This window comes from Pelecanus crispus, chromosome 4 (assembly GCF_030463565.1).
Source record: "Pelecanus crispus isolate bPelCri1 chromosome 4, bPelCri1.pri, whole genome shotgun sequence".
Classification (NCBI taxonomy): Eukaryota; Metazoa; Chordata; class Aves; order Pelecaniformes; family Pelecanidae; genus Pelecanus; species Pelecanus crispus.
Window position 1 is genome coordinate 87,160,985 of NC_134646.1, and position 26,881 is coordinate 87,187,865.

The 26,881-nt window shown below is 61.6% G+C and overlaps 1 protein-coding gene across 1 annotated transcript in view; it reads right to left on the reverse strand.

Moving 5' to 3' along the window:
* The window catches only part of SIGLEC1 (sialic acid binding Ig like lectin 1), a 51,551-nt gene that overhangs the window by 22,985 nt on the left and 1,685 nt on the right, over positions 1-26,881 (reverse strand). Inside the window, exons 2-13 of the mRNA XM_075709885.1 lie at positions 24,246-24,725; positions 22,820-23,025; positions 9,247-9,466; positions 8,368-8,435; positions 7,226-7,582; positions 6,826-7,122; positions 5,996-6,259; positions 4,969-5,223; positions 4,134-4,433; positions 2,897-3,151; positions 1,811-2,113; positions 807-1,061 (exon numbers count right to left, since the gene is read on the reverse strand). Of these exons, the coding sequence (XP_075566000.1) occupies positions 807-1,061; positions 1,811-2,113; positions 2,897-3,151; positions 4,134-4,433; positions 4,969-5,223; positions 5,996-6,259; positions 6,826-7,122; positions 7,226-7,582; positions 8,368-8,435; positions 9,247-9,466; positions 22,820-23,025; positions 24,246-24,725 (3,260 nt within the window). The remainder of the gene's footprint in view (positions 1-806; positions 1,062-1,810; positions 2,114-2,896; positions 3,152-4,133; positions 4,434-4,968; positions 5,224-5,995; positions 6,260-6,825; positions 7,123-7,225; positions 7,583-8,367; positions 8,436-9,246; positions 9,467-22,819; positions 23,026-24,245; positions 24,726-26,881) is intronic.

Genomic DNA, 26,881 nt, shown 5'->3' on the forward strand with positions numbered 1-26,881 from the left:
GGAAAGGGAGAAGGGAAAGGGAGAAGGGAAAGGGAAAGGGAAAGAAGGGAAAGGGAGAGAAGGGAAAGGGAAAGAAAAAGAAGGGAAAGGGAAAGAAGGGAAAGGGAAAGGGAAAGAAGGGGAAAGGGAAAGGGAAAGGGAAAGGGAAAGGGAAAGGGAAAGGGAAAGGGAAAGGGAAAGGGAAAGGGAAAGGGAAAGGGAAAGGGAAAGGGAAAGGGAAGAAGGGAAAGGGAAAGGGAAGAAGGGAAAGGGAAAGGGGAAGGGGAAGGGGAAGGGGAAGGGGAAGGGGAAGGGGAAGGGGAAGGGAAAGGGAAAGGGAAAGGGAAAGGGGAAAGGGAAAGGGAAAGGGAAAGGGAAAGGGAAAGGGAAAGGGAAAGGGAAAGGGAAGGAAGTCTCTGCCGGCCAGGACCCTGCGAGACCCAGGGGACCACACCATCCCCAGGGGGACCACACTGTCCCCCCCCCACCAGCAGCCACCCTCACGGGCTTTTCAGGGTGCGCTATACCACCCAGCGGCCCCGAAACATATGCAGGCTTTGCACCTGCAGGATCACACACACACGCCTGTGCACGTGTTCAGCGTGCGCTTGCTCAGTAGGCAAGTAAAGACGCTGCAGATGGTGGCACGGAAGGACGGACGGCCACGGGAGGAAGCCCCAGGACATATGCATGTCCTCAAAGATCTGCACCTGCAGCCGCATCAGCTCTGCCCAGACCCCACGCAGAGCTGGGCACGCTTGCAGGGACATAAGCTACAAACCCTGATATAATAATAAACTGAGCGTCCCCCGGCAGCCCGTACGTACACAGCACGTCCAGGGACACGGCGGGGGAGCTCCGGCTGCTGCCGTCGGTGGTGGCTCTGCAGTGGTAGAGACCCGCGTCCGTGCTGGCCACTTGCCGAAACACCAAGGACGCGGCTGAGCCCTCGGAGAGCCACTGCCCGTTTTGGTACCAGGTGAAATTGGGCAGAGCCGGGGAGTCGCTGCTTAGCCGGCAGGTCAGGTTGGCGGCCTGGCCTTCCAGCACACGGGAGGACGGAGCCACTGCAATGCTGGCAGCTAAAAGCAAGGGCAGAGGCAGGAGGCAAACAGGCTCCGGCATGAACTCAGCCAGGACGGCCCGCACCGCCTCGGCAGCGTTAGGGTGAACACCACCCCCCGAGCCCGGCCAGCTCGCAAGTGACTTTGTGGCTATTCCAGATGTTAAATGCCGGCTAATCCTGCAACCTTGCAAAGGGAACAGCTCCGAGCTGGAGCAGCACCCTGCGGGAGCCTGGCATGGGCTATGGGCCACCCGGAGCCCCACTGGCTGAGGGGTGATGTGCCGGCAGGAGGGGGCCCATGGGAACCCCCTCAGCAGCGTTTTGCTCGGCATCCCCCGTCCCACGCAGGCAGGGGTCAGCAGTGAATCCCCACCAGGAGCTGGACCCCTTGCTGTGGCCATGGGGGAAACCCTCCAAACCCTCCAGGAAGGGTCTGGAGGGGTTGGAGGGGCCGGCACCCCCCCCTCCCTGAGCAGGGGGGTTCTTGGGGTTCTCCCAAGTCCCAGCAGCCCTGACTTTAACCCCACTCCTGCTCCACCCTAGCACCAGGCGACTTGTGCACAGCAGCTCTTGCGAGACAGACACCATTTGATACCCTGGATTTCACGGTTCCATCCTTCTGCCACCATCGCTCTTGATCTCCTGAGCTTCTCCCCTTCCCTGACATCCCCTTCCCGCCCTCCCCTCTCCCAGGATTTTCCCAGACGCTGCGGGGATGCGTGGCATCTGCCTCTGTCCTGCCGTTGCCCCCGCCACCGCACTCACTCTCAGCCCTGAAGTCCACGGCCGCGCTGGCGTTGCCCTGCGTGTTCCCAGCCCAGCACACGTAGGTCCCCTCGTCCTCCAGCACCGCCTCCCGAATCTCCACCTCCAGGCTGTTGTAGGACACGGTGGCGTGGACCCTGGGGCTGGGGGCGGTGGGGCAGCCCCATGTGCAGGCTATCACTTCTTCTCCTCTCCGTAGGGTCAGGGTGGCCTCTGGGTCACTCTCAACAGTGCACTGGATGATGCCCAGGCGCCCGCCCTGCGTCTCCAGGAAGGAGCTCATCACCGGTTGCCTCGGCGGGACTGCAGGGTTAAAACACCTCTGGTGAGAATATTACGGATCCCCGGGGTTGGGAGAACCCCAAGAACCCGAGGGATTGCTGCTTTCCAGCACCACCTGAGCAGCTTTTGGCCATCCCATGACCCTGCAGCTGCCCAGACCCCGGGGTCCCACATCTGCTGGCTCTCTGCAAGGGACCTGCATGCCACAGGCACCTCTGATGCCACCTCTGTTGTCACCTGGCTTGAGCCCAGGGTCAGGGTGCAGGTGCCCAGCCCTACCCCAAACCCTGGGGCAGATCTGCAGAGACCCCAAACGGGCATCTTGGGTCCAGCTGTGATGCACATTTCCTACCGTGACTACATAAAAATGCCATTTGGTCAGCGCTGAAGCTTCCTAATGGTATTTTGCCTGGTTTTGGTATCAGGGAATTTTTTTATTTTATAGTACATAAAATATTTGGAAGGCAAAATCCAACCAGAATACATTTTTTTCACAGGGATCATTTCTTGTTCTGAAAAATTGAATTTAATTTCATGGGACATTTTAAAACTCTTTAGTTCTTGGGAATTTTGGCATTCTCCAAATTTCTCCTCCCCCAAATTCACAGATTTACCTGCAAAAGGGAATTTTCTGCCCTCTCCACATTTCTCCCCAAGAGCTCCTTGGCCATGTTCAGCGGTGATGGGGGAAACCTCGGGGTGGGCGCAGCAGAGGGGCTTCCCAGCAGGACCACCCATCCCAGACACAGCACCCCACTCGGTGGCCTGGGAATTAGTGGGGGAAGACCCCCCGGCAGCACTTACAGAGCACACGGAGCGGGACGGCGGCCGACGTGTCGCTGCCATTGCTGCTCTGGACCCTGCACTGGAAAGCGCCTGCGTCCTCGCCGCGGATGGAGGGGAAGCGCAGCGTCGGGGCTGAGCTCTCCCGCAGCCGCTTGCTGTTCCTGTACCAGGTGTAGAGGGTCTCCTCCGCTTCACCCCAAGCCCCCAGGCAGGTCAGGGTGACAGCTGCCCCTTCCCGCACCTCCGCTGAGGGCTGGATCAGGACCTCTGTGGCTGAAGGAGGGATGGGAGAGGGACATCAGGGAGGGGAGGGGAAACCTCTGCCGCAAACCTATGTCCTACCCCTGCCTCCATCCAGCCAAAGCCCCGTGCTCGGCTTCCCTCTAAGGCAGGACCTGAGCGTTCCCACCTTTGCAGGAGCCCGTGGTGTCGGTGGCTGCGCCTTTGGTGGGTGACATTCCCTGGGGACACTGGAGATCAGCTGGGATGTCTCCACCCGAGCTGTTCATCCCAGCTTTCTGCCACCAGCAGAGACAAACGGGGCTTTCCCTGAGCCTTCACCCGCGCCCACTGAGCCCTTGTGTTCGGCTGGGGGAACTGCTCCCAGGACAGGCTCGGTCCCCTCTGCCCACTGGCAGGTGAGGGGCTGGGTTGGAGGCCCCTTGGCCAACTTGAAATGGACCCCAACTACCTACCGTGGCACCCAAACCCAGGTTTATTTTCTCTGGAATTGGACCCTGAGGTCCATTTTCGTTTCTTTTGACATCCTAAGGGAGCCTTCTCTTGGGCATGGTTTTGGGGGGCTTTTCTCTCCTCCTTTTCCATGGCTGCTGCCTCTGTCACCCCAAACCATCAAGGCCATGGGGTGCAGAGGGTTAGGGGATGGAGCAGGAGGAGCCGGGTCCCCGCTGTGTGCCCAGATGCTGTGCACCACTGGGGGCTTGTGGGAACAGGGAAGAAAGAGTTTGGTCAAACTTTGCTACAGATTTTGCGGCATTTTGAAAAACAAAACTCAGGAGCGCCTCCAGCTCTGCAAGCAGCTTTGACGCCCTGAGGTGGGGAAGGTCTGCAGGGATGGTACCGCGGCCCCATGGTCCCTGAGACACCGATGTCCCCCGGTGCCATGGGGGTCCCTCCAGCTCGCAGGGCTGCGTGGCCACGCCAGCCCTGCAGAGACAGCCCCACCACCCCCGGGGGTTCATCGGCGCCCAAAACCCGGGACCAGGAGCTTGGCACCGGGAGCAGCAGGACTCACCACGGACGACGAAGGGCTTGGCAGCACTGGCATTGCCGTAGGCGTTGCTGGCCGTGCAGCGGTACTCCCCGCTGTCCTGGGGCCCCACGCCGCGGATCTCCAGCCGCAGGGTGTTGCGGGAAGCGGTGACACCGAACCGCTGGCGCGGGGCCGCCTGCGAGCCGCTGGCCACCAGCAAGATGCCGTCGCGGTAAAGGGCCATGGTGGCCGGCGGGTGGCTGTCCACGGCGCAGTGGATGATGGCCAGCCTGCCGCCCTGCATCTCCTGGAAAAGCGTGATGCTGGGGGTCCGGGGGGGGTCTGTGGGAGAGGAGAAGGATGCTGCAGCTCGGGAGGTGCCAGCTGTGCGGCCGCTACCTGCACGTGGGGCACGTCCACCCTGGCCCGCACAGCCGCTCCTCTGAGCTGCCTTCCCCCTTACGTAAGCTGGTTATATTTACTCACAGAAATGTCAAAGCCAAACCCAGGGCTATTTTATTTTTCCCTTGACTTGCAAAAGCTCCTGAGCTGTTATTATCATAGCTGGCTCCTTGGTTAGTAACCTCCCAGTAGTTTATGGTGTTTAACAGATTAGTGGAGGAGTGGGAGATGTTGCAATGGGCGGACAGGTCCCTGCTGCAGCAAATACCCCTTAAAGGTACCTTCAAATGCATCTCACGACCAGAAATTGTTGCATTTATAGCAACTTCTACCCAGGGGGGCTGAACCCCCTTTCAACTGGACCCAAGACATTTGGGCCAGAGGCTGTTTTGACTCGGGTGGTTTGCGCAGCCCCTGGCACAAAGGGACCCTCGTCTGCTGGGAACCCCCCCCGTCCCCTGGCAGGGGCACTCACATGTCACGCTCAGGCTGATGACCGGGGAGGTGTCACTGCCCCGGTCATTTGTCACCTTGCAGGAGTAATAGCCGGTGTCGCTGGCGGCTACGTGGTGGAAGATCAGGGTGTGCGCCATGCCCTCCTTGAGCCAGGCGGTGTTCTTGTACCAGGTGTAGTTGAGGTCCTGGCCCTCCCTGCCAGGGACGTCGCAGGACAAGGTGGCAGCCGTCCCCTCCTGCACCTCGGCCGCAGGGCTCACCGAGATCTCTGCAGCTGACGGAGATGGGAGCGCGTTCAGGATGGCCTCGGAGGCAGGAGAGCAGCCCCCGGGCGCAGAGACCCCCATCCCTGTGGTGTGGGATGGAGTCCGGGGACAGGCGGGAGCCCCTCTGCCCCCCAGGGATGACGATGGAAGCAAGAGGCGTTTGGGTTTGTTCCCTGCCACCAGCGCCTTGCCAGTGGGGGTTCAAGTTCTGGCTTTAATGCAAAGCCCCAGCGACAAAACTCATGGCGGGTGCAGCAGCATCCTCCTCCTCTCACGGTCTGCACGGGGAGCAGACCGGCCCCATCTGCTCCAGGCTGGGGGGAGATGCTCCCCGTGGGGCTCCTGGGTGATGCAGCGGTCTGGGGCTTGTCTCGACTGCAGGATCTGATGGAGGGTCCTGGCTCCCCGCTCCCCACAGACCACCGTGGCTCCTAATCCCCATGAGCTCTGACAATCTCCTTCCCCGCGGCGGCAGCGAAGCCTTGCAGCCGGCTCTGCTCCCCGGATTTGGCTGGAAATCCCTCCCTGCCCTGTCTTTGGGGCTCGCCACAGCCCTGCACCATGGAGGATGAAGGATGCAAGCATGGCACGATGGAGGCATCGCAGTCCTCCAGCACGGACTCCCCAGCTCCTGGACCTCCAGCCAGTACCGGCCACCTCACTGCCAGCCCCTGCCCACCCCAGTCTGGACTCGCTGGGTAAACTCCCTCCCGCTCCTGTGGCTCCGCTCCTCCTCCAGCAATGCCCCCGCCGCCCCGAGGGACCATCCCTGGCTCTTACAGAAGATGTAGAGCGTCAAGGCAGGAGCTGTGCCAGTCCCGACGGCGTTCTGGGCTTCGCAGTGGTATTGCCCATAGTCCTCACGGCGAACGCCACGGAGGGTCAGGATCTTGTCACTGCCCACGGTCGTCCCATCCTTGTACCAGTGGTACACCGAAATGGGGGGGTAGCTGCTGCTCACCTCGCAGGTGAGGGACACCGTGTCGCCCACGCGGATATTCTGCCCGGAGGGGCTGACCGACACTTGGGTGTCCTTAGGTGCGTCTGCGGGGAGGACAGACAGACACGGCGGGCAGCGGTGAGGCTGGGCAGCACTGCGGGACTCTGCCGTAGCCCATCCTGCTGTTTATATGTGAGGGTCTGGTGCAGGGAAAGGAGCAAAGATCTCCCCTGAGGTCAGGAGAAAGGAGCAAAGATCTCCCCCGAGGTCAGGAGAAAGGAGCAAAGATCTCCCCCGAGCTCAGGAGCCAGCTCTGGCGCAGAGGAGAGCTGGGCAAGGGGGCAAAGATGCCACACCGGCAGCAGAGAAGGGTGGGCACAGCGGTGCGTGCCGGGATGTGCCACAGAGCTGGAACCCCGGCGCTTCAGCGACGTTTATGGGACTGACACCAGCCCTGGCCGTGGAGAGTGGTGGAGGAAGAGGAGAAGGAGGGAGAAGCAGGAGGAAACTGCGCTCTGGCTTTTTGCAAGGGGCCCCGGGAAGGAGGCAGAGGGAGAGGCACGGCGGGCAGCAGGAGGGGGGACCTGGGTGGTGTGGCTGTGGCAGAGGTGCCCCCGTCCCCCGCCGCCCCGCTCCGCCAGCCCCCCCCGTGCAGAGCCTCCCCACGTACGTCTCACCCGCAGGATGACCTCCCCGGTCGCCTCCTTGGAGCCGTAAGACACTTTGCAGAGCAGTTTTTTGGAATGGTCCTTCCAGGAGAAGGAGGTGGTGAGGGTCAGCTGCTGGCCGACCCCGCTCGTGTCCAGCTGGACCTGGCTGGACACCACCGAGACCTGGGGGTCGTAGCCCTCCCAGCGCAGGGCGACGTCGCCCAGCGGGCAGACGTAGGGTGTGGAGCACTGCAAGGTGGACGTTTGCCCCTCGGTTTGCTCCTCGTTGGCAGCAGTGCTCGGGCTCTTGAGGTCATCTGGGGATGGAGAGCAGAGGGTGGGATGGAGGATGTCGGCGTGGGGTGGGCAGGCAAGGAATTGGCGGGGGGGTGATGGGGGGTGTCTCACGACCCTACCCACCCGAAATGCTCAGCGTCACATCCCGCGCCGCCGACCACCGGTCCCCGTTGACGATCTCGAAGCGGAACCTATAGGCCCCGCTGTCCTCTGGCGTCACCCCCCGCAGCAGCAGGGTGCAGTTGAGAGCAGCGGGGTCCCCCAGGAGCTGAGCGCGGCCCCTGAAGCGAGCATCCACCTCCGGGTCCACCGAGTGATACACCAGCGTCTTCTGGTCGTTGTAATCCTTGTACCAGATGGCCACGATGCCGTCGCCGGCCGACACCTCGGCGGGGTAGCTCAGGGTGCAGGGAATGATCACGCAGGAGTCCCTGACGCCCTGCAGAACCTCGGGGTAGGTGACCCCCCAGGAGCCGAGGGCTGTGTCGGAGGGGAGGCAGCGGGAAAGGGGGGGGTCAGGGGGTGAGCCATGCCGGGGACCGCCGCAGGCTGCAGCCCCCTGCTCCCCTCCTGGGACCCTCTGGGGCTGCGTCACGTCTCCTGAGCTGCCTGAATTGGCAGGGGGTCATGGCAGGCAGGGAGGGACTCGGAGGGGGAGAGGTGGGAGAGGAGAGTGGAGGGGTGAGACAAAAATTTTGAGGCAGAGAAGGAGGAGATGACAGGGAAAAGCTGGATCTGTGGGTAGTGCTTTTGGATAGTGCAAGGCACCAGCCTGATTTGAAAAGCAAAGACCTAAAAAACTAGTAAAAAAGGAAAATTTGCCTTCCTGGCACTCCAAAAGCTTGTTTCCTCACCCCCCGCTCTCTGTCTCCTTGTCCTTTTGCTCATGCCCTGGCTGTCCCCATGCCCACCCCATCCCGGAGCCCAGCCCCATCCCTGCCCGTGGGTACCACACGCCTGCCCGTCAGGAGGAGGGGGCACGGGCAGAGCTGCCACGCGGGACTGCAGCGCGACGCCGCACGTGCTGGCAAATCCCCCCAGAGCATCGGCTGTGCCGTGGCTTGTGCAAGAGCCAGGACCAGCCTCGGGGTCCCCAGACCCTGTCCTGCCTGTCCCTCGGTCATCGTGCACGGCTCCTGGCAGGGCCAGGGCGTCAGCGCTCCCTCTCCCACCCCTCCTGGTGTAAATCCGGGCAACCAGCCCCCGCGGGGGACAAGACCGTGCCGGCGGGGCAGGAGGCAGAGGGTCTTTCGGTGGCACCGTACCTGATGGGACGAGGCTGGCCAGGAGGACGAGCCACCGGGGCAGGCGCATGGCAGCAGCCCGGGCACTGCTGGGGGCTCACGCCGGGAGGTGGGGAGGTGGCCGGTCTTCGAGGCCGGTGTTCGGCAGAGGGGACCCTGACGAGAAGAAGAGGTGGCCAAAGGCCTTGAAACATGTTGTACATCAGCGCAGTCCAGCTTTTCCCACCATATGCTGGGGCAGGGTCTGGAGCACAGGGCTGGTGGGGAGCGGCTGAGGGAGCTGGGGGTGTTCAGCCTGGAGAAGAGGAGGCTGAGGGGAGACCTGATCGCTCTGCAGCTCCTGACAGGAGGGGGCAGGGAGGGGGGTCGGGCTCTTCTCCCAAGGAAGAAGCGATAGGATGAGAGGAAATGGGCTCAAGCTGCGCCAGGGGAGGTTTAGGTTGGAAATTAGGAAAAATTTCTTCACGGAAAGGGTGGTCAAGAATTGGACCAGGCTGCTCAGAGACATGGTGGAGTCACCATCCCTGGAAGCGTTCAAAAAACGGGCAGAGGTGGCACTTGGGGACATGGTTCAGCCTGGTCTACCCTTGATTGGTTTAGTGTGGACTTGGTAGTGTAGGTTAATGGTTGGACTGGATGATCTTAAAGGGCTTTTCCAACCTAAACGATTCTAGGATTCTATGATTCTAACGTAACACTGACATATATATATAGCACTGGAAAATGTGCGTACGGCGTGTGATGGGGTCGTCCAAATGCCAGTTATGGGAGTCGGGGTTGAAAATAAAAACAAGGACAAAAGAAAGCAAGTGGCCACCTGAAATTAAGAGGAGAGCTACTTGTAAAGAAGCACATTTGGGGAAGTCCCCATTAAACCAGAAATCCCAGCGACCTGCTTACGGCTGCCAGCCGAGCTCCAGAGGGTCTGAGCGTCGGCAGGCAGGGCACAGACGTGGGGACGGAGGACAGAGGGACACGGTCGGGCTCGTGTTAAAGCTATCCCGATATCGCAGCTCGGGGCCACACGGCATCCTGGCTGCCAAAATGCCGGAGACGCAAAGGTGCCAGTGCCCCGCCGGAGCAACCGAACAGCGGGCTGCAGAAGGCTGAGGATCAGGTCCTAGAAGTGGGACCGAAGGACGCAGATTTTTAGACTCCGCAGTTTTGATTTCAATAAGACCTGAGCGTGGCCACAGCCCTGAGCCTGGCACAGCCGGTGCCCGCTCCGGGCTCTGCCTGTGATTTTTGGTGTACGTTCGGGTGGGATGGTTTTAACTCGGGATTTATCAATTTTTAGTAGGTTTAATGGCTTTTTGCACCTCTAGATCTAAGGAAATGGATGAAATTATTTTAAAATTTAAAAGAATTATTTTGTGATAAACCAGATTTTTTTTTCCTGAACTTTTTTCATTATCATGGAAATCAATTAACTGGTTGATTTCAATTTAGATCTTTATCAAATGATTTAGCAATCCTTCCAGGTTGAACGAGGCAGCTCTTTACTCCCTGCCCCAACCTTCTCCTCCTTCGATGATTTGCTGCTTTGCTAACACCTTTTTTTTCCAACATATGCTTTGAATTTCCTTGCTGCTAATTTGGTTTAGGGAGGTATTTTAGACTCCAAAGCACTTGTCGGAGCTTTACTTCTGGCCTGGCATTTTTCCTGGCCAAACTGAAGCACCAAGAGCAAATGAACCGGCCCCACCAGCGCCCTGTGAAGGGGGTCCCACCCAGGGGCTGCAGGGAGCCGGGGACCGCGCAGGGACCAGAAATAACCATGGGATCGGTGGTGAAGGAGGAAGGAAGCGTTGGCTCAACAACAGGGTCAGCTCCCCAGCTCCCTGCTCACACGGACGCCAAGTTTCGTTTCTTCTGCCCTGCTTCTCCCAGTTTTGGTTTCCGGGCGGCGTGGCCTGGAGGGGACCTGTGGGTGCAGGATGGGGACCCCAGCTCCCCTCCACCCACCCACCCCGTGCTGCAGCTGGGGAACACGGCGGCACAGGGTGGGGCCCTGGTGCTTGTTAGCTCAAGGAAATTAAAACATTTGTAAAGATTTCTCGACAAAAACATTTGTGATAGTTTCTCTGTGTGTGTGTGTGCATGTGCACAACGCAGTGGTGGTCTGAGCCAGCCACGTCGCACACGCCAGAGCGGAGCATGTTATGCATTATCACCTAATACCAGCTAGGCAAGAATATTTAGATGTCATGCACTGGAAAACAGGGGAAAAGAGGCGATTACCCAGTGAAGAACCCTGTAACGGTGTCCTCTGCACCCACAGTCACGCTCAGGCTGATCCTGAGCAAATCCCTGCGAGGGGTCCCGTGCTTGCCAGCAAATGCAAGGGAGATCTCTAACGTCTTCAAGCTTTAGCAAAAATCAGCTCTTGGCATAGAAATGCAGCAAGTGGGGCTGAGCACGAAGAGGGGAAACTTCTGGTGTTGGTCCCTTCAGCCTCCATCATGTCCCAGTGCAGAGAGAGCAACGGAGATGGGGACCACAGGGCGGTGGGGCAGCGTCCCCACCCTGGGACCAGGGGTGGAAGGGAACGCCCTGCCCTTGTCCCCAAATGCTCCCACCCACCACACGGCTCCTCGGGGCCAGGCAGCCCACCTCCCCGCTGCCTGTCCCGTCCCTCTGCCTGCAAGACCCAGCAGGGAGGGAAAGGGGCAGCCCCATAGCCCAGCCCTGCTCTGCCGCTGCTGGCTCTGCACCCACACCGGCACTGATCCTGCCCGGTCCCAGGGGCCAGGAGAGCACCCTCGGCACGGGCTGGCAGCCCGCATAGTCCCGCACCACCCTCTCGCTGCCGCCGGCGTGGCTTTGCCAAATCTCTGCCGCCCAGGGACTTGCGCCAAGTCCCCGCTGAGGGGTGCAGGATGGGTGCATCGCTGGCTCCAAACCCAGCCCCGAGCCTGGACCCGGGGCTCAGAGGCGTCTGGGCAACTTCCCTGGCCCCAGCAGAAGACGGACGAGGCTCAACCCCACAGAGATGCTCTCACCGCTGGCTGCCTTCACCTCCGCAGCCATCCAACCCCACGGCGAGGTGTCCGTGAGCATCCCGTGCCACCCTGCCAGCCCCGCGCGGCACCATGCAGGCGCCTCGTCCCAGCCCCGCGGGGTGAACCCCAGGGCCAGTTTCTGCCCCGGCTGTCCCCATCCCAGCACCTCCAGCAGCACTCGCTCCCCAGGGAGCAGCGGCGTTACCTGGCAGTGCCCGTGCCTGCGTGGGGTCCTGAGCCGTGATGTCCGTGGTCGGCGCCTGCCCCTTGACGCTTGGGGAGAGCTATTTATCCGGTGCGGGGTGGGGTGAGGAGCCCAAAAGCGTATCACTTCCCCGTTCAGTGGTTTGTGCCTGCCACTGCTTTTGGGAAACAGCCGTCATCATCAGCTATTTCTTGCCTTTTACTAATTCGGGGCTGTTTTGGGGCACAGGAGGTTTTTGCAGCATCCCAGCACCCCAGGCTATGAGGGTCATCGGGAGGCTGCATTTTCTTTGCACTGCTGCAGCCCAACAAGCATCATTCTCCTGGCACCCCCAGAGCCCCTCGGGGCATCCTTAGCCTTGTGCTGTGCCAGAGCCAGAGCAAGGCGATACCCCAGCCCCAGGGGCACCCACCCACCCGCCCGGCACACCCAGAGGGTCTTGGGGTTTAGTGGGGAGAGCCCACGCCGGCGGTGCAGATGCCGGCGGGGACGGCAATGCCCCATGGGGATGCTGCTGCAGCCGGCGTGCCATCTGCCCGCATCCTCGCTGAGGCAAGCGGCCACCCTGAGACTTTATTCTCGCTGTTACGTTGTGGGTTTTACTGCAGCATGTCCAGAGCGAGGAGAGGAATCTGACAGCCCTCCCGAAGGGGGTTCTCAGCTCGGCACCGAGGCCGTGCCAGGACACGGGGCAATGCAGAGGCTGCTGCGGCCGCCTGGCCAAGCCCACGGGGTTTGCACTGAGGCCGGGGCACCATCCGCTTGGGTTTTTGGGAGGAGGCTCTGGAGGGGCCTGGGGGAACCTGCACAAGGAGCAAGCAGGAGCAAACCGTCCCGGCAGCATGGCTGTACCGGGCCTGGCACTGCAGCGTGACCTTCAGGCAGGGGCTGAGCTGATCTTTGGCTGTTTTGGGGCAGGATCCAGATCCAGCCTCTGCGGCGGGTACCTGTCTCAAAAGTAAAGGGACCCGGCGCTGTGGCACGAGCCCGTCTATGCACGGGGTCAAGCCGGCACTCAAATTTGACGGCTCAGGGTCAACGCTCCACCTTGTGCAGGCTCCCTGGGAGTGTGGGAAACTGCCCACCGTCCCCTCCATGCATGTGCCAGGCTTGACTCAGCAGGGCCAGGTGCTGAGCCAGCAAAAGCAGGAGCAGCAGCTGCCCGCAGCCACCCCGGCAAGCCCCTCGGGCTGTGCCGCCCACCGTCAAGCAGCGCTGCCAGAAAACCAGTCCCAGGAAAAGCCCCACCAGCGAGCAGGGAAGCAGGGCTGCAGGTGCGGGGAGGCTGTGCCAAGCCTGCACCCACTGCGGTGGGGGGCACCGCGCGTTGCCAGCTCGGTTCGGGAAGCTGCTGAGCTGCGTTTCCTGACACAGCACCGAGCAAAGAAATCCTGACTTAGGCAAATGCGGCCATATGGCATCTGGGCTGATGCTGGCTGATGCCAGGGATTCTGCAAAGAGCCAGAGCAGCCATCTGGCCCCGAGGCAGGAAAGCCTGATGCAGCTCAACCCAGCTCCAGCCCTTGTTCTGCACCAGCTTCCTGAGCTTCTGCTTCCCTTTCAGTCCCTCTGCAGCGCTTTTGCCGGAGCAGATGCTACCTCCGCTGTGCCCTTGCACAGCACGGTGCTGGATGCTGCCGTCCCCACTGGAGATTTGGGTGATGCCAGGCCTGGATGTCACCCTTCGCTCTCCAAGGACTCTCTCTGTAGCCCTGGTGCAAGTGTTGCCCCATGGTGGGCAGCAGCATGAGCCCAAAGGTGCGAGGTCCGGGCTGGAGCCGCCGGCTCAGCTCCACAACACAGCAAGCTCTGCCCGAGCAGAGCCTGCTCCTGCCAGGATGGAGTGGGCTTCTCCCCCGGGGGTCTTGGGAAGGATGGAGTCCGGTCAGGCTTGCAAGCAGAGCCGGGGAGCTCTCCTCGAGCATGGCGGACAGACCCAGCCCAGGCTTGACGGTGCTGGAGACCATGGGTCTTGTCGAGTCCTTTTCAAAGAGCCATTGGAAACCTGCACCCGTCTCCAGAACAACCAGGCTGGGTTAGCCCCCATGGAGCCTCGTCCCACGCTGTGGGCATGTCCTCGGGGCCAACAGCCCACCTTGCCCCCTGCTCCCCAAGCCCTGCAGAAGCTTGGGAGCTCAGCAGACACGTCTGAAGCGAGGTGCTGGCTGGCAGCTCCTGTGCCCACTCAGCATCCCCACCCCAGCTTGCACCCCTCCTGCCCCCCACCAGCCAAGCCACAGGGACCCACGGACTTCCCCAAAATGGTGACATGGGCAGCAGCAGAGCTCACTGTCCCCACTGGATCAGCCGCTCACGGGGTGCCGGGCACGCAGAGGCTGCCTGCCTCCGAAGCCCTCTGCCCCCAGCCTTCATGTAGGCAGTGGGCAGCATCCAGGGCACAACCCCATCCAGTTCCTCTTTCCAGGTCCGGAGACATGTTCCTCAAGGGTAGTGGCCATCTGGAAAGGAGAACCTCCTGGGGAAGTCGAAACAAATGAAGAAAATCAGGGAAATCAGTGAAAGTGTGCAATGTGCCAATGAAAAGCGTGCCCTGCGCGCAGGGAGGGAGGGGTGGCCGTCGCTGCAGCCTAGGACAAGCATCGTCTTGGGGGCAAAGCTCTCCCCACTTTGCCCCGCGGGGTTTCTTCCCCCGTGATGTCTGCTGGCATGGCTCTGAGCAGACCGCGTGTCCAGGGCTGGTGGAGAGACAGGGACCAGGAGTCAGCAAAAACCAATTTTGTGGGAGGCAGCTTGCTCCTTGTCCAGGAGGAATGTGGGCTGGCCAGCATACCAGAGTGATAAGGGGCTGCCTGGGGGCATCCCAGGAATTTGAGGTGTGGGCTGTCAGGAGGGAGAGGAGAGAAAACATCGATGGGAAGAGCGAGCATAAATCAGCCGTTCCACCCTGGCTGGCAGGGATGTCCCCGCTCACCGCAGACCCCGCTGGCTGAGGGCACCCCAAATCCAGCTCCGCAGCGGCAACGGGGCTGAAACCCTGCTTCCCCCCTGCAAAATTTGCCTTTTGGTTTTCTGTCAGCGGAACGTCGCTGGAAGCTGGAGGAAGCAGGCGGGAGAGGAGGCGGCGCTGGAGGATGGGGCTGAATCTCCCTGCAGCCCCCCTGATGCCTCACCTTAACCTTCCTGGGGTGAAAGGCTGAAAGAAAAGGATAAATAAAATAAATAGGCGCTCCGCTGGGAGACAGGCTATAAAACCGCGGCCAAGCCCTGGCGTCGCTGCGCTCAGCACTGGCACCTGAGTCAACAGAGACTATTTTTCTTTGGGAGGGGAGACTGGGAAGCGTGGGGGGCCAGCGCAGCGCTGTCCTGGCCGGTGGGGAAGCCCCCGGGACCTTGTCCCCCATGCTTGGAGTCAGACAGATGTTGGGGACCTCCACCCCCAGCTCTTCTCCAAGCCCCCCCACATTGCACCGAGCATCCGCAGAGCCAGGCACATATGGATCCCCTCTATCTGGAATGCGCTGGGGGATGCCGAGGGGGCTGGCAGGTATTTAACTCTTCCCCTCCAGCCCCATGGAGCTGGTTCAGGCTTGCAGCAAGAGCCGGCTCCCCGCCATCCCCCCCCGAGTCCCCAGCGCCGGCAGGCCGCCAAGGGTCACCCAGCCCTGGGAACCCAGCCCAGCTCATTTCAGCGCTGGGTAAATATTTTCTTTGGCAGTGGGGTAGGTGCGAGGCCCCCGGTGAGCCGGGGCGGCCCCCAGGCTCCCCCCAAGCTCTGGGCTGGGCTCTGGGGGGCAGGAGGGGTGAGCCGGTAAGGGGGTCTGCAGCGTGGCAGCCTGTCCCAGGGGATGTCCCACCCCCGTATCTGGGGTAGCTTGTCCTCACCCCAACAGTGCGGGAAAAGAGGAGAGAGTGCAGCAGGGGTGATGAGCCCTTGCTCAGGGGGCTGGTTTAGGGGCCCCTGGGTTGGGATGGCATGGCATGGCATGGGATGAGACGAGACAGGATGGCATAGCATGGCATGGCATGGCATGGCATGGCATGGAGTGGCATGGCATGGCATGAGATGAGACAAGATGGGATTGGATGAGATGAGATGGGATGGGATAGCATGGCATGGCATGGCATGGGATGAGACAAGACAGGATGGCATGGCATGGCATGCCATGGAGTGGCATGGCATGGCATGAGATGAGACAAGATGGGATAGGATGAGATGAGATGAGATGGGATGGGATAGCATGGCATGGCATGGCACGGGATAGCGTGGCATGGCAGGAGATGAGATGAGATGAGACAAGATGGGACAAGACAAGATGAGACGGGATGGGATGAGATGGGTTGGGATGCGATGAGATGGGATGGGATGGGATGGGATGGGATGGGATGGGATGGGATGGGATGGGATGGGATGGAGGGGATGGGATGGGGTGGGTTGGGATGGGATGAGATGAAATGGGATGGGATGGGTTGGGATGGGATGGGATGAGATGAGATGGGTTGGGATGGGATGACTGGGATGGGATGGGATGGGATGGGATGGGATGGGATGGGATGGGATGACATGGGATGAGAGGGGTTGGGATGGGATGGGATGGGATGGGATGGGATGGGATGGGATGGGATGACATGGGATAGGATGGGACGGGATGGGATGGGATGGGATGGGATGGGATGGGGGTTGCTGGCGGGGTGAAGAGCTGGGGACAAGGGGCTGCAGGACTCGGGCAGAGGTGGGGGGCAGCAGCTGGAGGGGCAGTGCAGGAAGGGCAGGAGAGACCTGCCGGGGTGAGGGGATGCTGCAGGGCTGAGAATCGGCATTGCGCCACGGGTTCAAACCTTTGCTCATGCCTACGGGCAGAGCATCGCCCAGCTGGCTGGCCCCCGTTAAGCCTGGGTATGCACAAGCATCCAGCTAAAATAAAAAGCCCTGGCTTGGGATCACTGCTGGTTTCTGTGCTTGTGAGAGTAGAAGTTTCAGGCTGAGCTGTTGCTCAACTCGAAGGAAATGTTTTGGGTCGGATTCAACATCTCCAGGAGATTTTAACATTCACATATGTAGAAGTAAAGTAAGCTTTCAAGTGAAAAATCAATTTCAAATGCACAAATCTGACTTTTAAATTTAGGAAATGCTGGACTGAAGTGTTTTAAGCATTTCGAGTCACTGATCCCAGACGCTTCATTAGTTCAAGAGCCAGACAGGGTTTTCTGCAGTCCCAGATGAGAAAAGCGACTTAAATTATTCCTGCGACACAATGAGCAATAAAGTACAATGTAACGTGATATGACATGGCAATGCTCCTGCTGCGCTGCCAAGGAGCTGCGCCCGCAGCCATCGCTCATCCCCGCTGCTGCCGGGCAGCGGTGGAACCAGCCCAGGCTGTGCCAGCGAGATGGCCCACGAGATGGGCCACGAGCCGCCGCAGCCCCGAGGCCAGGTGAGGGACGCCCTGGGGACTGCAGGTTACCCGCGGCATCGCTCCCACCCTGGCCGCTGCCGCAGCCCACCCGAGTGGTCCTGACGAGACCGGACCCAAAGCCCAGCTCAGCCTAAACCCGAGGGTTTGCTTTTCCTGAGCACAGCACCCATGTGCTCCCCTCTCCCTGACCAAAGACCCCCAGGTCTGAAGCCATGACAGCCCCATCCTGATTCGGGGCGATGCTCTGTCCCTGCCAGCAGCACATGCAGCACGCTCCTGCCAGCGCTGCCGGGCTGCTCCGAGGGCACCCTGGCCCAGGCATGCTCCCAGGGACACGCTGGGTCCCACCAGCCCCAGGATGCGCAGAAACATTCGAGGAGCTTCCAAATACCCCACCGGGTCCCGTGCTGTGTGGCAAAGGGACTTGGGAGCTTTGTAGTCCGAGGTCTGGGGTCGTCTGCAGCCTCGCTGCGTCCCCACGGGCAGGACCAGGCTCCTCCGAGCTCGGGGGAGCTGGATGGGACCCGGGGGGTGCTGGCTGTGCACAAAAGAAACGCCACTGCCATCACTCAGCTCCGGCACGCCAAGGTCCCGACTAGCCCACGGCCGCCCCACGCTGCAGGGTTTGTGCACGCGTGTGCACGCAGGGCCGGTGACGGTGAGAGGAACCCCCCCAGCACCCCTTTGCTGCAGCGCTGGGCGGAGGGCAGGCTGCAGAACTCCTCCGTGGAGGCAGAAGCCGCTTTTCAAGCCCCCACGGATGCTTCTGGGGGAGCATCAGCTCTATAGGGGAGAAATCAGATTGTGCCAACGCTGCTGCAGCCTCCCATGGCAGGCAGCCGAGGTCCGGCTCAGCTCTCACCTCATCTCCCTCTTCCAGACCACTCGAGCATCCCCCCGGCCACGGGCGACACTCGAGCATGATGAGATGAGAGCACATGGATGCTGGGGCATCCCCCAGGACAGTGCAAAGCCATGGAGGTCCCCAGCCACCCTCACCCCATCCCAGCCAGGATCCTGAGGTTGCTTTTGCCTTCCCGGGCATGGGGGCCAGGCCAGCCCCATGTCTTTTGCTGGCGGCTCGGCAAAAGACACAGAGAGCAGCACCGGGCAGAGCCAGCCATGATCAAACCCTCGGTCCTCAACTCCTCCAGCCGCAGGCAGCCGTTCCCACGCGCCAGGGCTGCCTTCTCAAGCCCAGAGGAGACCTGGCACCCCCGGCACCAACCAAATACCCCCTCGCTCCCATCCGCAGCAATGCTGGGATGGGCTGGAAGTGTTTTCCCGGCGGCAGACCCAGGCAGGGTTTTGCTGCTGCGAGCCGAAGCCTCACTTGCCCCGGCACTGGGGGGACGGCCCTGCTAATGTGCCTGCAGCCCCCAGATCCGGGGCTAAAAGCTTTTTCGTCCACGGCGGACGAAGAGCCCTGCTTGCTGTCAGCACCCGAGCCGCTGCGCTCCGGAGGGGCTGTAACAGGGTGGGGGACAGACGGTGCCGGTCCCACGCGGACACAGGGCTGGGGAGGGGGCTGGCGAGCCAGCAGCAGCCGGGAAGGATCAGAAAAGATGGAAGGAACATCAGCTCTGCTCCTGCCCTCCTCTCCCAGAGCAGGGAGCAATCCCCGATGGCCGAGGCTGCGACTGTCCTTCCTTACAAGTCCCTGCACACCTCGTCCTCCGTTACACCCCTTTTTGAGAAGAAAAAGACACTTTGCTCTCCATCTTAGCGTTAATCATCACTTTTCAGGAGCAATCCCAGGACAAACCGGCCATGCCACGGCTGTCCAGGGAGCAAGCAGGACCCGCGGCCCCCCCGGGCTGTGGCGGTATCCATCGCTCCCGTCCCCTCGCCACCCACCCGGACCCCCGGAGCTGCTCGGGCTCTGCAGGATGAGCCGCTCGGCACCAGGAGATCCTGCTGCCGGTGACGCCGGCAGCCGAGGGACAGAGCGGTGCCTGCTGAGAGGGCCGCCACGGGGCGAGAAACGGCTTTCCCGTTCAGGAGAGGTTTTTGTGAAGAGCAACAGCAGCAGCTTTGGATGAAAATACTCTGATTTGGGGTTTCTCTTCAGTTTTCTGGCGGGGGAAAAAGCAGTTTCTGCCAAAACTGCTGGCAGTAAAACATCAGTTTGAAAAATCCGAATGCTTGCAGGGGGAGTTAAGAGAAAGCAGCTTCACGGGAAATTTTTAAGGCATCCTCCCACAACATGTTTTTTCCGTGAAGGGTGCCCTCGCCCTGCTGCTGCCCACCCCCAGGGTAGCCAGGGGCCCACCCAGGACATCCCAGGGCCGTCACCACCTGGGAGATGGGGACCCCCCATCCAGGCACCCCCCCCTCAAAGCCCCCTCCCGCCCCAGTGCTTGAAGCTGAACCGGCGGGGCCACGCTCGGCCATCGTGCAGGGTACGAGGTGTTCCCAACCTGTTCCCAGCCATCCCTGCCACCGCGTATGGGGGAGGATGCTGAGCCTGAAGTGAAGGACGTGTTTAAAAGCGCTCAGGGACGGCCGCTGTCAAGACGATGTCCCCGACACGGCTCTCACCTGCATCGCATTACTAACAGCGGCCGAGATTGCAGGGAACAGGCTAAAGATCCTTCCTGCGTCGCTCAGCTCCCTTGTTCCTGGCTGCAGCCACTTTGCTACATCATTTTGCATTTTGCTCATCTTTTTTTCACCGCTCACGGTTATCAGGACCTGAAACATCAGTCTCAGGAGCTGTAGCTGGACGTCTGCAGGAGCCCCCGCCTCCCACCGCTGAGCAGGGCCAGGACACGGGGTCCCCCAGGACACAGGAGGGTGGAAAGGTCCGTTTTGGTTTCAAATCCTCCGTTTTCCTTCCTGGGGAGTGGCTGGGGCCAGCCGACAGCGATGCCCTGGATGACTAAGGATGCCCGGGGGAAGCAGCTCTGCAGGGGTTTCTCCTCCCCGGGTCCTGGGCAGCCAGCCAGGAGCTGGGTGTGAGATCCTGGGGGAATTCAGAGCATCCCAAATCCCTCTGGCCTCACCCAGCAGCACTGTTTAAAGGGAGCCGCAAGCGCGGGGTGCCCTTGGTCTGTGCCGGCTGTGCCCTGCCCGCCCCAGGCATGGGGCGATGCTGTGGTGGGGCTCTGCGCTGGTCCCGGAGATGGGGGCGGAGAAACTTCCCCCCCCCATGACTCCGTGATGGGATTTTTCTGGGTTTAAACCCCTCAAGGGGTGGCAAAACTGCCAGGGAAATAGTAGCTTCCCACTGCAGCCCCCCGGTCCGGTGGCTGTCCTGGCTCTTTGGTCCCCACGTGCCTGTGGCCACTGGCTCCCGGTGCCCACAGAGGAAAGGGGGTCTCGGATGGGGGGGCCCAGCAGAAAGGCTGGGGGACAGGCTGAGCCCTGTGGTGGCTTTACCAGCAATTTCCCAGCGAACTAGGGCCACCTGGATGGGGACGGTCACTAGAGAGTGATGGGGGCAAAGGCAAGGACACAGCTGGGCACAGCTGGGCACAGCTGGGCACAGCTGGGCACCGGGAGGGGACCCAGGAGTCCTGACCCCCCCCCAGCTGGGACGGTGCCGATGCCCCCAAGGCAGAGCTGCTGTGCTTGTCCTCCCCCAGCCCTCTGCTCCCCATTCGGGCCCTCTCGCCGGGTTTATTTTCCTTTTCCGGAGAACTCCAGCTGACCCAGTTTAGGAAATATTCGCTGACTGGTGGCAGGAGCCGTGGGGAGCAGGGGGGGAGCACAGCGTGCGTGCCTCCGCACCCGGAGCAGCATTCCCGTCCTCTCCTCCTTAGCAGCTAACGCACCATCCCGGCTGGATAATGCTTTCCAGGCGCCCGGCTGGCGGGAGCTCGGGATTGGGACAGGCGGCGTGCGGGTGTAATGTACCAGCGCGCGCGCACCCGCATCGGCTGGACCCAGCGCTTCCATCCCGTGCATCCTCCTCCTCCTCCTCCATCACCACAGGGACCCCAGGGCCGGGATGAGGAGCCGGGGGTCCGGCTGGGTTGGCAGGCAGGACCCCACTGGGTGTTTGGCCTTGGATGTGCCGGTGGCTGGAGCCGGGCAGGGGAATGGGAGAGGTCAGGAAGGAAGCTGGCACGGCCACAGGCTGGGGGACAATGCCGGGCCCGGGGAGATGAAAGGTCCAGTGAGCACCGCGAAGGCGGTGTGCGCTGCCGCGGTTTCCTGGGGAAGTCAGGGGAGCGTGTGCACATGCGTGTGCGTATGTGCATGCGTGTGCAGGGCATGTCTGGCACAGGAAAGGGCGGTTGTGCAGGGCTGGGGTTTGCTTTGTGTGTGCGCAAGAGTGTGTGTGGGGCTGCCCCTCTCCCGGCATCAGCCCCGTGCCGGGGAGCCGGGTGGATCACAGCCCGGGGGGGATCACAGCTGGACCGCATGGATCACGGGCAGGGGGGAATCACGGCTGGACCACATGGATCACAGCCGGGAGGGATCACAGCTGGACCATGTGGATCACAGCCAGGGGGATCACGGCTGGACCGCATGGATCACAGCTGGGGAGGGGATCATGACTGGACCACATGGATCACAGGCAGGGGAATCACGGCTGGACCGCATGGATCACAGCTCGGGGGGGAATAACAGCTGGACCACATGGATCGCGGCCAGGGGGGGAATCACAGTTGGACCATATGGATCACGGGCAGGGGGGATCACGGCTGGACCACATGGATCACAGGCAGGGGGATCATGGCTGGACCGAATGGATCACAGCCAGGGGGGATCACGGCTGGACCACATGGATCAGAGCTGGGGGATCACGGCTGGACCGCATGGATCACAGGCAGGGGGATCACCGCTGGAATGAATGGATCACGGGCAGGGGGGATCACAGCTGGACTGCATGGATCACAGCTGGGGGGTCATGGCTGGACCGCATGGACCACAGCGGTGGGGGTCACAGCCCCCCATCATTTCTTTGAAACCAAACGCCCGGGGCCTGCCGGGCTCCCAGCACCCTCAGGGAGGGCAGACGGGACGTCACCATTTTGGGACCAGCCCCAGCAGCCAGGCACGGTGACGGCACATCTGTATCACGCACATCTGTCTGACCTGCTTAATGACCGGTGTTTTTACCAGAGCTGCGAGCTGGCTCGTCCCCACCTGCACCCCGAGCCCCACTCAGTGGCTCTATGGACCCCAGCGGGCAGGGAGGGGTTTTTGGGGGGCAACCACAGGCAGCTTGGTGTGGCTCAGCTGGTAAGAGCCACGTTTCCGCATCCTGCTCATCGCAGCCCTCCCCAAAACCTCCGGCGTGGGGACAATGGGGAAACTGAGGCACAGGCTGTTTCCTGACAGCTGTTTGCTGACAGCCTGTCCCAAACCACATGCACAACAACCACAGATGACCCCTGTGCTCCGGTGCTTTCCAGCTCCCCACGGTTTCCGTGGGAAGCCCAAGCAGGGGGCTGCCAACCCAAAAAACCCCGCCCCGGGGCAGCGCTCAGCAAGAGTGCGGTGAGATGGGGCACGGGGAGAGGGGACGCTGGCCAGGGCAGGAGCTCGGAGGGACCCAACACAGCCCAAGGGAGCTGCAGCTCTGCAAGGAACCGCGGGGACGGGTGGGACGGCCAACAATGGGAAAATTCGTAAATTGGCTGGGACCCACCTCGCCTGGCCGCCGTCACCGCGGCCTCCTGCTCTGCCCCCGGACAGAACCCTCCCCGCCGGCTGCAAGCATGGGCTGTGCTGTGAGAAGGAAGCAATTTGGCCCTTCCCAGGCTGGGTACGCTCCCTCCCTGCTCCCGGCGTGCCAGCGCGGGGAGAGGCAGGGGCCGCAGGCGACAGCACCCCCTTTCCCGTGGGAACCCCTTTGGCATCAAGGTCGTGCTGACCCTGGTCTGGTTCGTGGCACCTTCCTTCGCCCCCTCCCTCGTTTGCACCGGCCCCAGCGCCTGCCTCTCCATCCTGCTCCCCATGCAGGGACGCCTGGATGGTGCTGGTGACGCCGCCGATGGTGGTGACGCCGCCGATGGTGGTGATGACGATGATAATGGTGATGACGCCGATGGTGGTGATGACGATGATGAAGCCCTCGTCACGCTGCAGGTCCAGGAAGGACCAGCTCTCTGCTTTGCTCATCCCAGGAGATGCTGCCTGCCTTTGGAGGAGCAAACTGGGTGAATTGGGCAGGAGGGGACGGGCTGCCCGCGCAGGGACATGCCCAGCCAGCGGCTGCCCCAGCACCCGGGGAGTGGGCATGGGTGCCAGCCCCGGGAGCAGCACGGGGTGCCGGCGTGGGGGACACACCAGCCTGGCCTGGCTCTGGGGTTGTTTTCTGCCCCCCGGCAGAGCACAGGCTTTGCGTCCTGGCCAGGGTCCGGTGCTCGCTTCCCAGCTCCGGTTCTCCGTTCTCCTCCCGGGCTTCCTGTCTCACCGAGGCATTTCCATGGGCCTTGCCTCAATTACCGGAAAGCGCTACCTCATCTCTTGACGAGGAGCCAGGGAAGAAAACACAGGCGTAGCCCCCTCCGCCCCTCTCTTCCCCTCCCTCCAGAAGCTCCCCCAGCTGCGGGGCAGCGATGCAGGGCAGGGCTCATGGGGGGGACCAAGGCCACCCTGCTCCTGTCACCCAGCCCGTCACCTCGACCCCCACCAGCCCCAGTACAGCCCCAGTACAGCCCCGGTACAGCCGCAGTACAGCCCCAGTACAGCCCAGCTACCCTGCACGCAGCTTTTTCTGTCCAGCCGGTGCCGGAACCAGGACGCAATGCGTGCGTGCACGTATGTGCACACGTGTCTGCACCTCTACATGCATGTGTGATTGCATGCTCACGCATGTGCATGCATGCATGTGTGCACGCACAGCCTGTTCAAGAACCCACGGCGACGAGCCCTAACTCCACTTTGCCCAGCTCCTGCCTGGCCTGCCTGCAGCAGCTGCCTACTCACACCCCAACCCCGCCCAGCACACATCCAGGCACCTTCTAGGCTCTTCCCAGTTCCCAAACTGGGACCAGTGACTCCGACACTGCTACAGCAAGAGGAGGAGGGAGGGGTGCAGGCAGCAACAGGCAGATAAATGTGTGTGCATGTGTCCTGCTCCAGGCCACCGCATCCCCAGCCGATGCCGGTTCCCAGCCGTGGGGCTTTCCGTGCCCGTCCTTCGATCGCATCCAGCTCGCAGGCGGTCCTGCCACGGTCCTGCCCCTCAGCCGCCCCCCGGGGACTGTCCCAGCAACGATACCAAGGTTTCTCCTGGTACAACTCCTGTGGCATGGAGCCTCTGCAACCCATGACAGTTTAGGAGCTGCTAGATAATCCCTTTGGGATCCGATTTACATGTACTGTGTTAATTTGATATACCTTAATTGTATACACCTTTGCAGGTTTTTAAGACCACCCCTCCAGCCTGCAGCGATCTGCCGGTCAGGGGCTTCTTGATCTCGAGGCATGGTCCAAATGAGCCCAATGATCTCAATGATCTCAATGATCCCAATTATTTCAATGATCTCAATGATCCCAATGATACCAACGATCTCAGTGAGCCCTATGATCTCAGTGATCCAAATGATTCCAATTATTTCAATGATCTCAATAATCCCAATGATTCCCATGATCCCAATGATCTCAGTGATACAAATTATTCCAAGGATCCAAATTATTTCAATGATCTGAGTGATCCAAACGATCCCAATGATTTCAACGATCTCAATGATCCCAATGATTCCAACTATCCCAGTGATCCCAGTGATCTCAATGATCCAAATGACCCCAATAATCCCAGTGATCTCAATGATCCGAATGATCCCAGTGATCTCAATGATCCGCCTGTGCTTTTGAGTCCTCCACGGATGGTTTCTTCTTGGCACGGAGACCTTCGGGAGCCACAGGACGGAGCCCTCTCCTGCCTGCTGCTCTCGGGACACCCCAGCACTGCTTCCCCGGCACGGCCCGAGCCAGGAGCCCCATCTGGAAAGCAGCACGGCTCGAGGGGGGCTGTGGAGCTGGGAGAAATGGGGCTCTGAAGTCAGGAGGTGGCTGGGTGTCTGGACAGATGGACAGACAGGCAAGACAGACAGATCGGCAGAGAGCCAGTTGTAGGTAAAGACAGGCTCAGAGCGCCATGGGGCTGCATCTGATCTGTCAGCCAGGATGAAGAGTGACAAATGTCAGACTGATGATCTTAGAGAACCTTTCCAACCTTAGTGATTCCTAGTTTTTACTTTCATTAAAAAATAATCCAGCCACCACGCCAGGACACATGAAATTGCTGCTCTGCCCTTAATTGGTTTAGTGGTGGACTTGACAGTGTTAGGTCAATGGTTGGACTGGATGATCTTCAAGGTCTTTTCCAACCTCAACGATTCCATGATTCTATAAAAACTGGGAGAGAAACGTGCATGGGGACAGAGAAAAGACAAATTAGCGGGGCGACAGCGCCGGCGGAGGTGGAGGATTGTCAATGTGCCTCCCCTCTCCCCCCAGCATCCCCGTCCCCAGCTGTTTTGGGAGCCTCGTCCCCCTCAGGGGTCTGTCCCCCCTCGGCAGCCCTCAGTCCCCCGTCTCGGGGAGGCTGCGGCAAGCCCGGGGCCGAGCGGGGAGTTTAGGTTTCATTCCCGGCGGCGCTGGCCCTGCCTCCTCCTCCCGCTCCCACATCTGCAGCTGGAATTGCAATTTGAGGCGCTGGCTGGGCTGGGCGCCGGCCGGGAGTGGGAGTGGGAGGAAGGCGCTCGGGGAAGCCAGAGGAAGCCGGAGCAGGGGGCTGCGCGGCGGGGCCGGCTGCGCGGGCAGGCTGGGGCCAGAGCCGCTGGGCATCGCCAGCAGCCGCGGGCAGGAGGGCATCGCCGGCAGCCAGCACCTGGCCGGCACAGCTGGAACACGAAGGCGGCGGCTGGACCAAGGGGTCCCCAACCTCTGTGTGTCCCCCCACCACGCAGAGGTAAGCAGCCGTGGGGCTTCGTGGGAGCTGGGGAGCAGCAGCAGCACTGCCCGTGGTGCGGGGACCCAGCATCGCCCGGCTCTTCCCTTGGCCGAGGCCAGGGTGTCACCTCCCCAGCCGGCTGGGACATCTGGGGTCCGTCCCCAGTTTGGGGGCACTGGGGAGGTGAGGGGTGTCAGGATGCTGGGGATGGCTCCCTAGCGAGGACAGGGGCTGTAGGCACGGGTGGGAGCGGGGACCGCTGCCTTGAGCCCCTCCCGTGCCTCCGTGGACCCCATCCCCTGCAGACCCCGTCCTGGGGGGATCCTGCTGTGAGCGGCAGAGATACCCCCGTGCCGTGAGGTGCCAGCACCACGCAGGGGCTGCAAGCGCTGCAGCAGCCCGCGTCAGGGCAAGCCATGCCAGGGAAATCCCGCCGGCTCCCGTGCCCCAGCCACGGCCGAGCGATGGCAGCGGGAAGGGGAGGACTCCCGCAGACGGCCATGGAAGCCCAACAGCTTTGCCCGGAGGATTCGGGGGCTCCCCAGCCCCGCTGACGTGCTTGCTCCCAGCACAAGAGGCTCGTGGGGACCAACGCCTCCTCCCGCTCCCCGCACATCTGGAGCCCAGACCTGCAGCTGGCCCGAGCCCCCCGCCAAGCCGGGGCAGCCCGAGCCGCGGGGGCACCGTGCCCGGTGAAGCCGGCGTCCCCGTGCCACGCTCGGTGAGGCCGTGCCGAGGCCCCGGTGCCCTGCCTGCCCGGCTCGGCTGCCCTGAAGCCATCCCAAACTTGTTTCCTTTCCCCGTTTCCGTGAGCTCCTGCAGAGGCGGAAATGGTGGAAAGTCCTCAAAAACACTGCTCCTGCACAAGCTGCCGGAGCGAGCGCCAGCAGCCGCCGCGACCCTCTCCCCGGCAGCGCGGCAGGGCCCCCCAGAGTCGGGGGTCTTCAGCTCACGTCCCTGGAAGGGGCTGCGGGTGCAGGCGGGACGATCGCTGCCCGGGATCTGCATAGGGACAGCGCTGGAGGACACAAGGGCTCTGCACGACGGAGCATGTGCCCTGCTCACACGCGTGTGCATAGGAAGGCGTGCACAT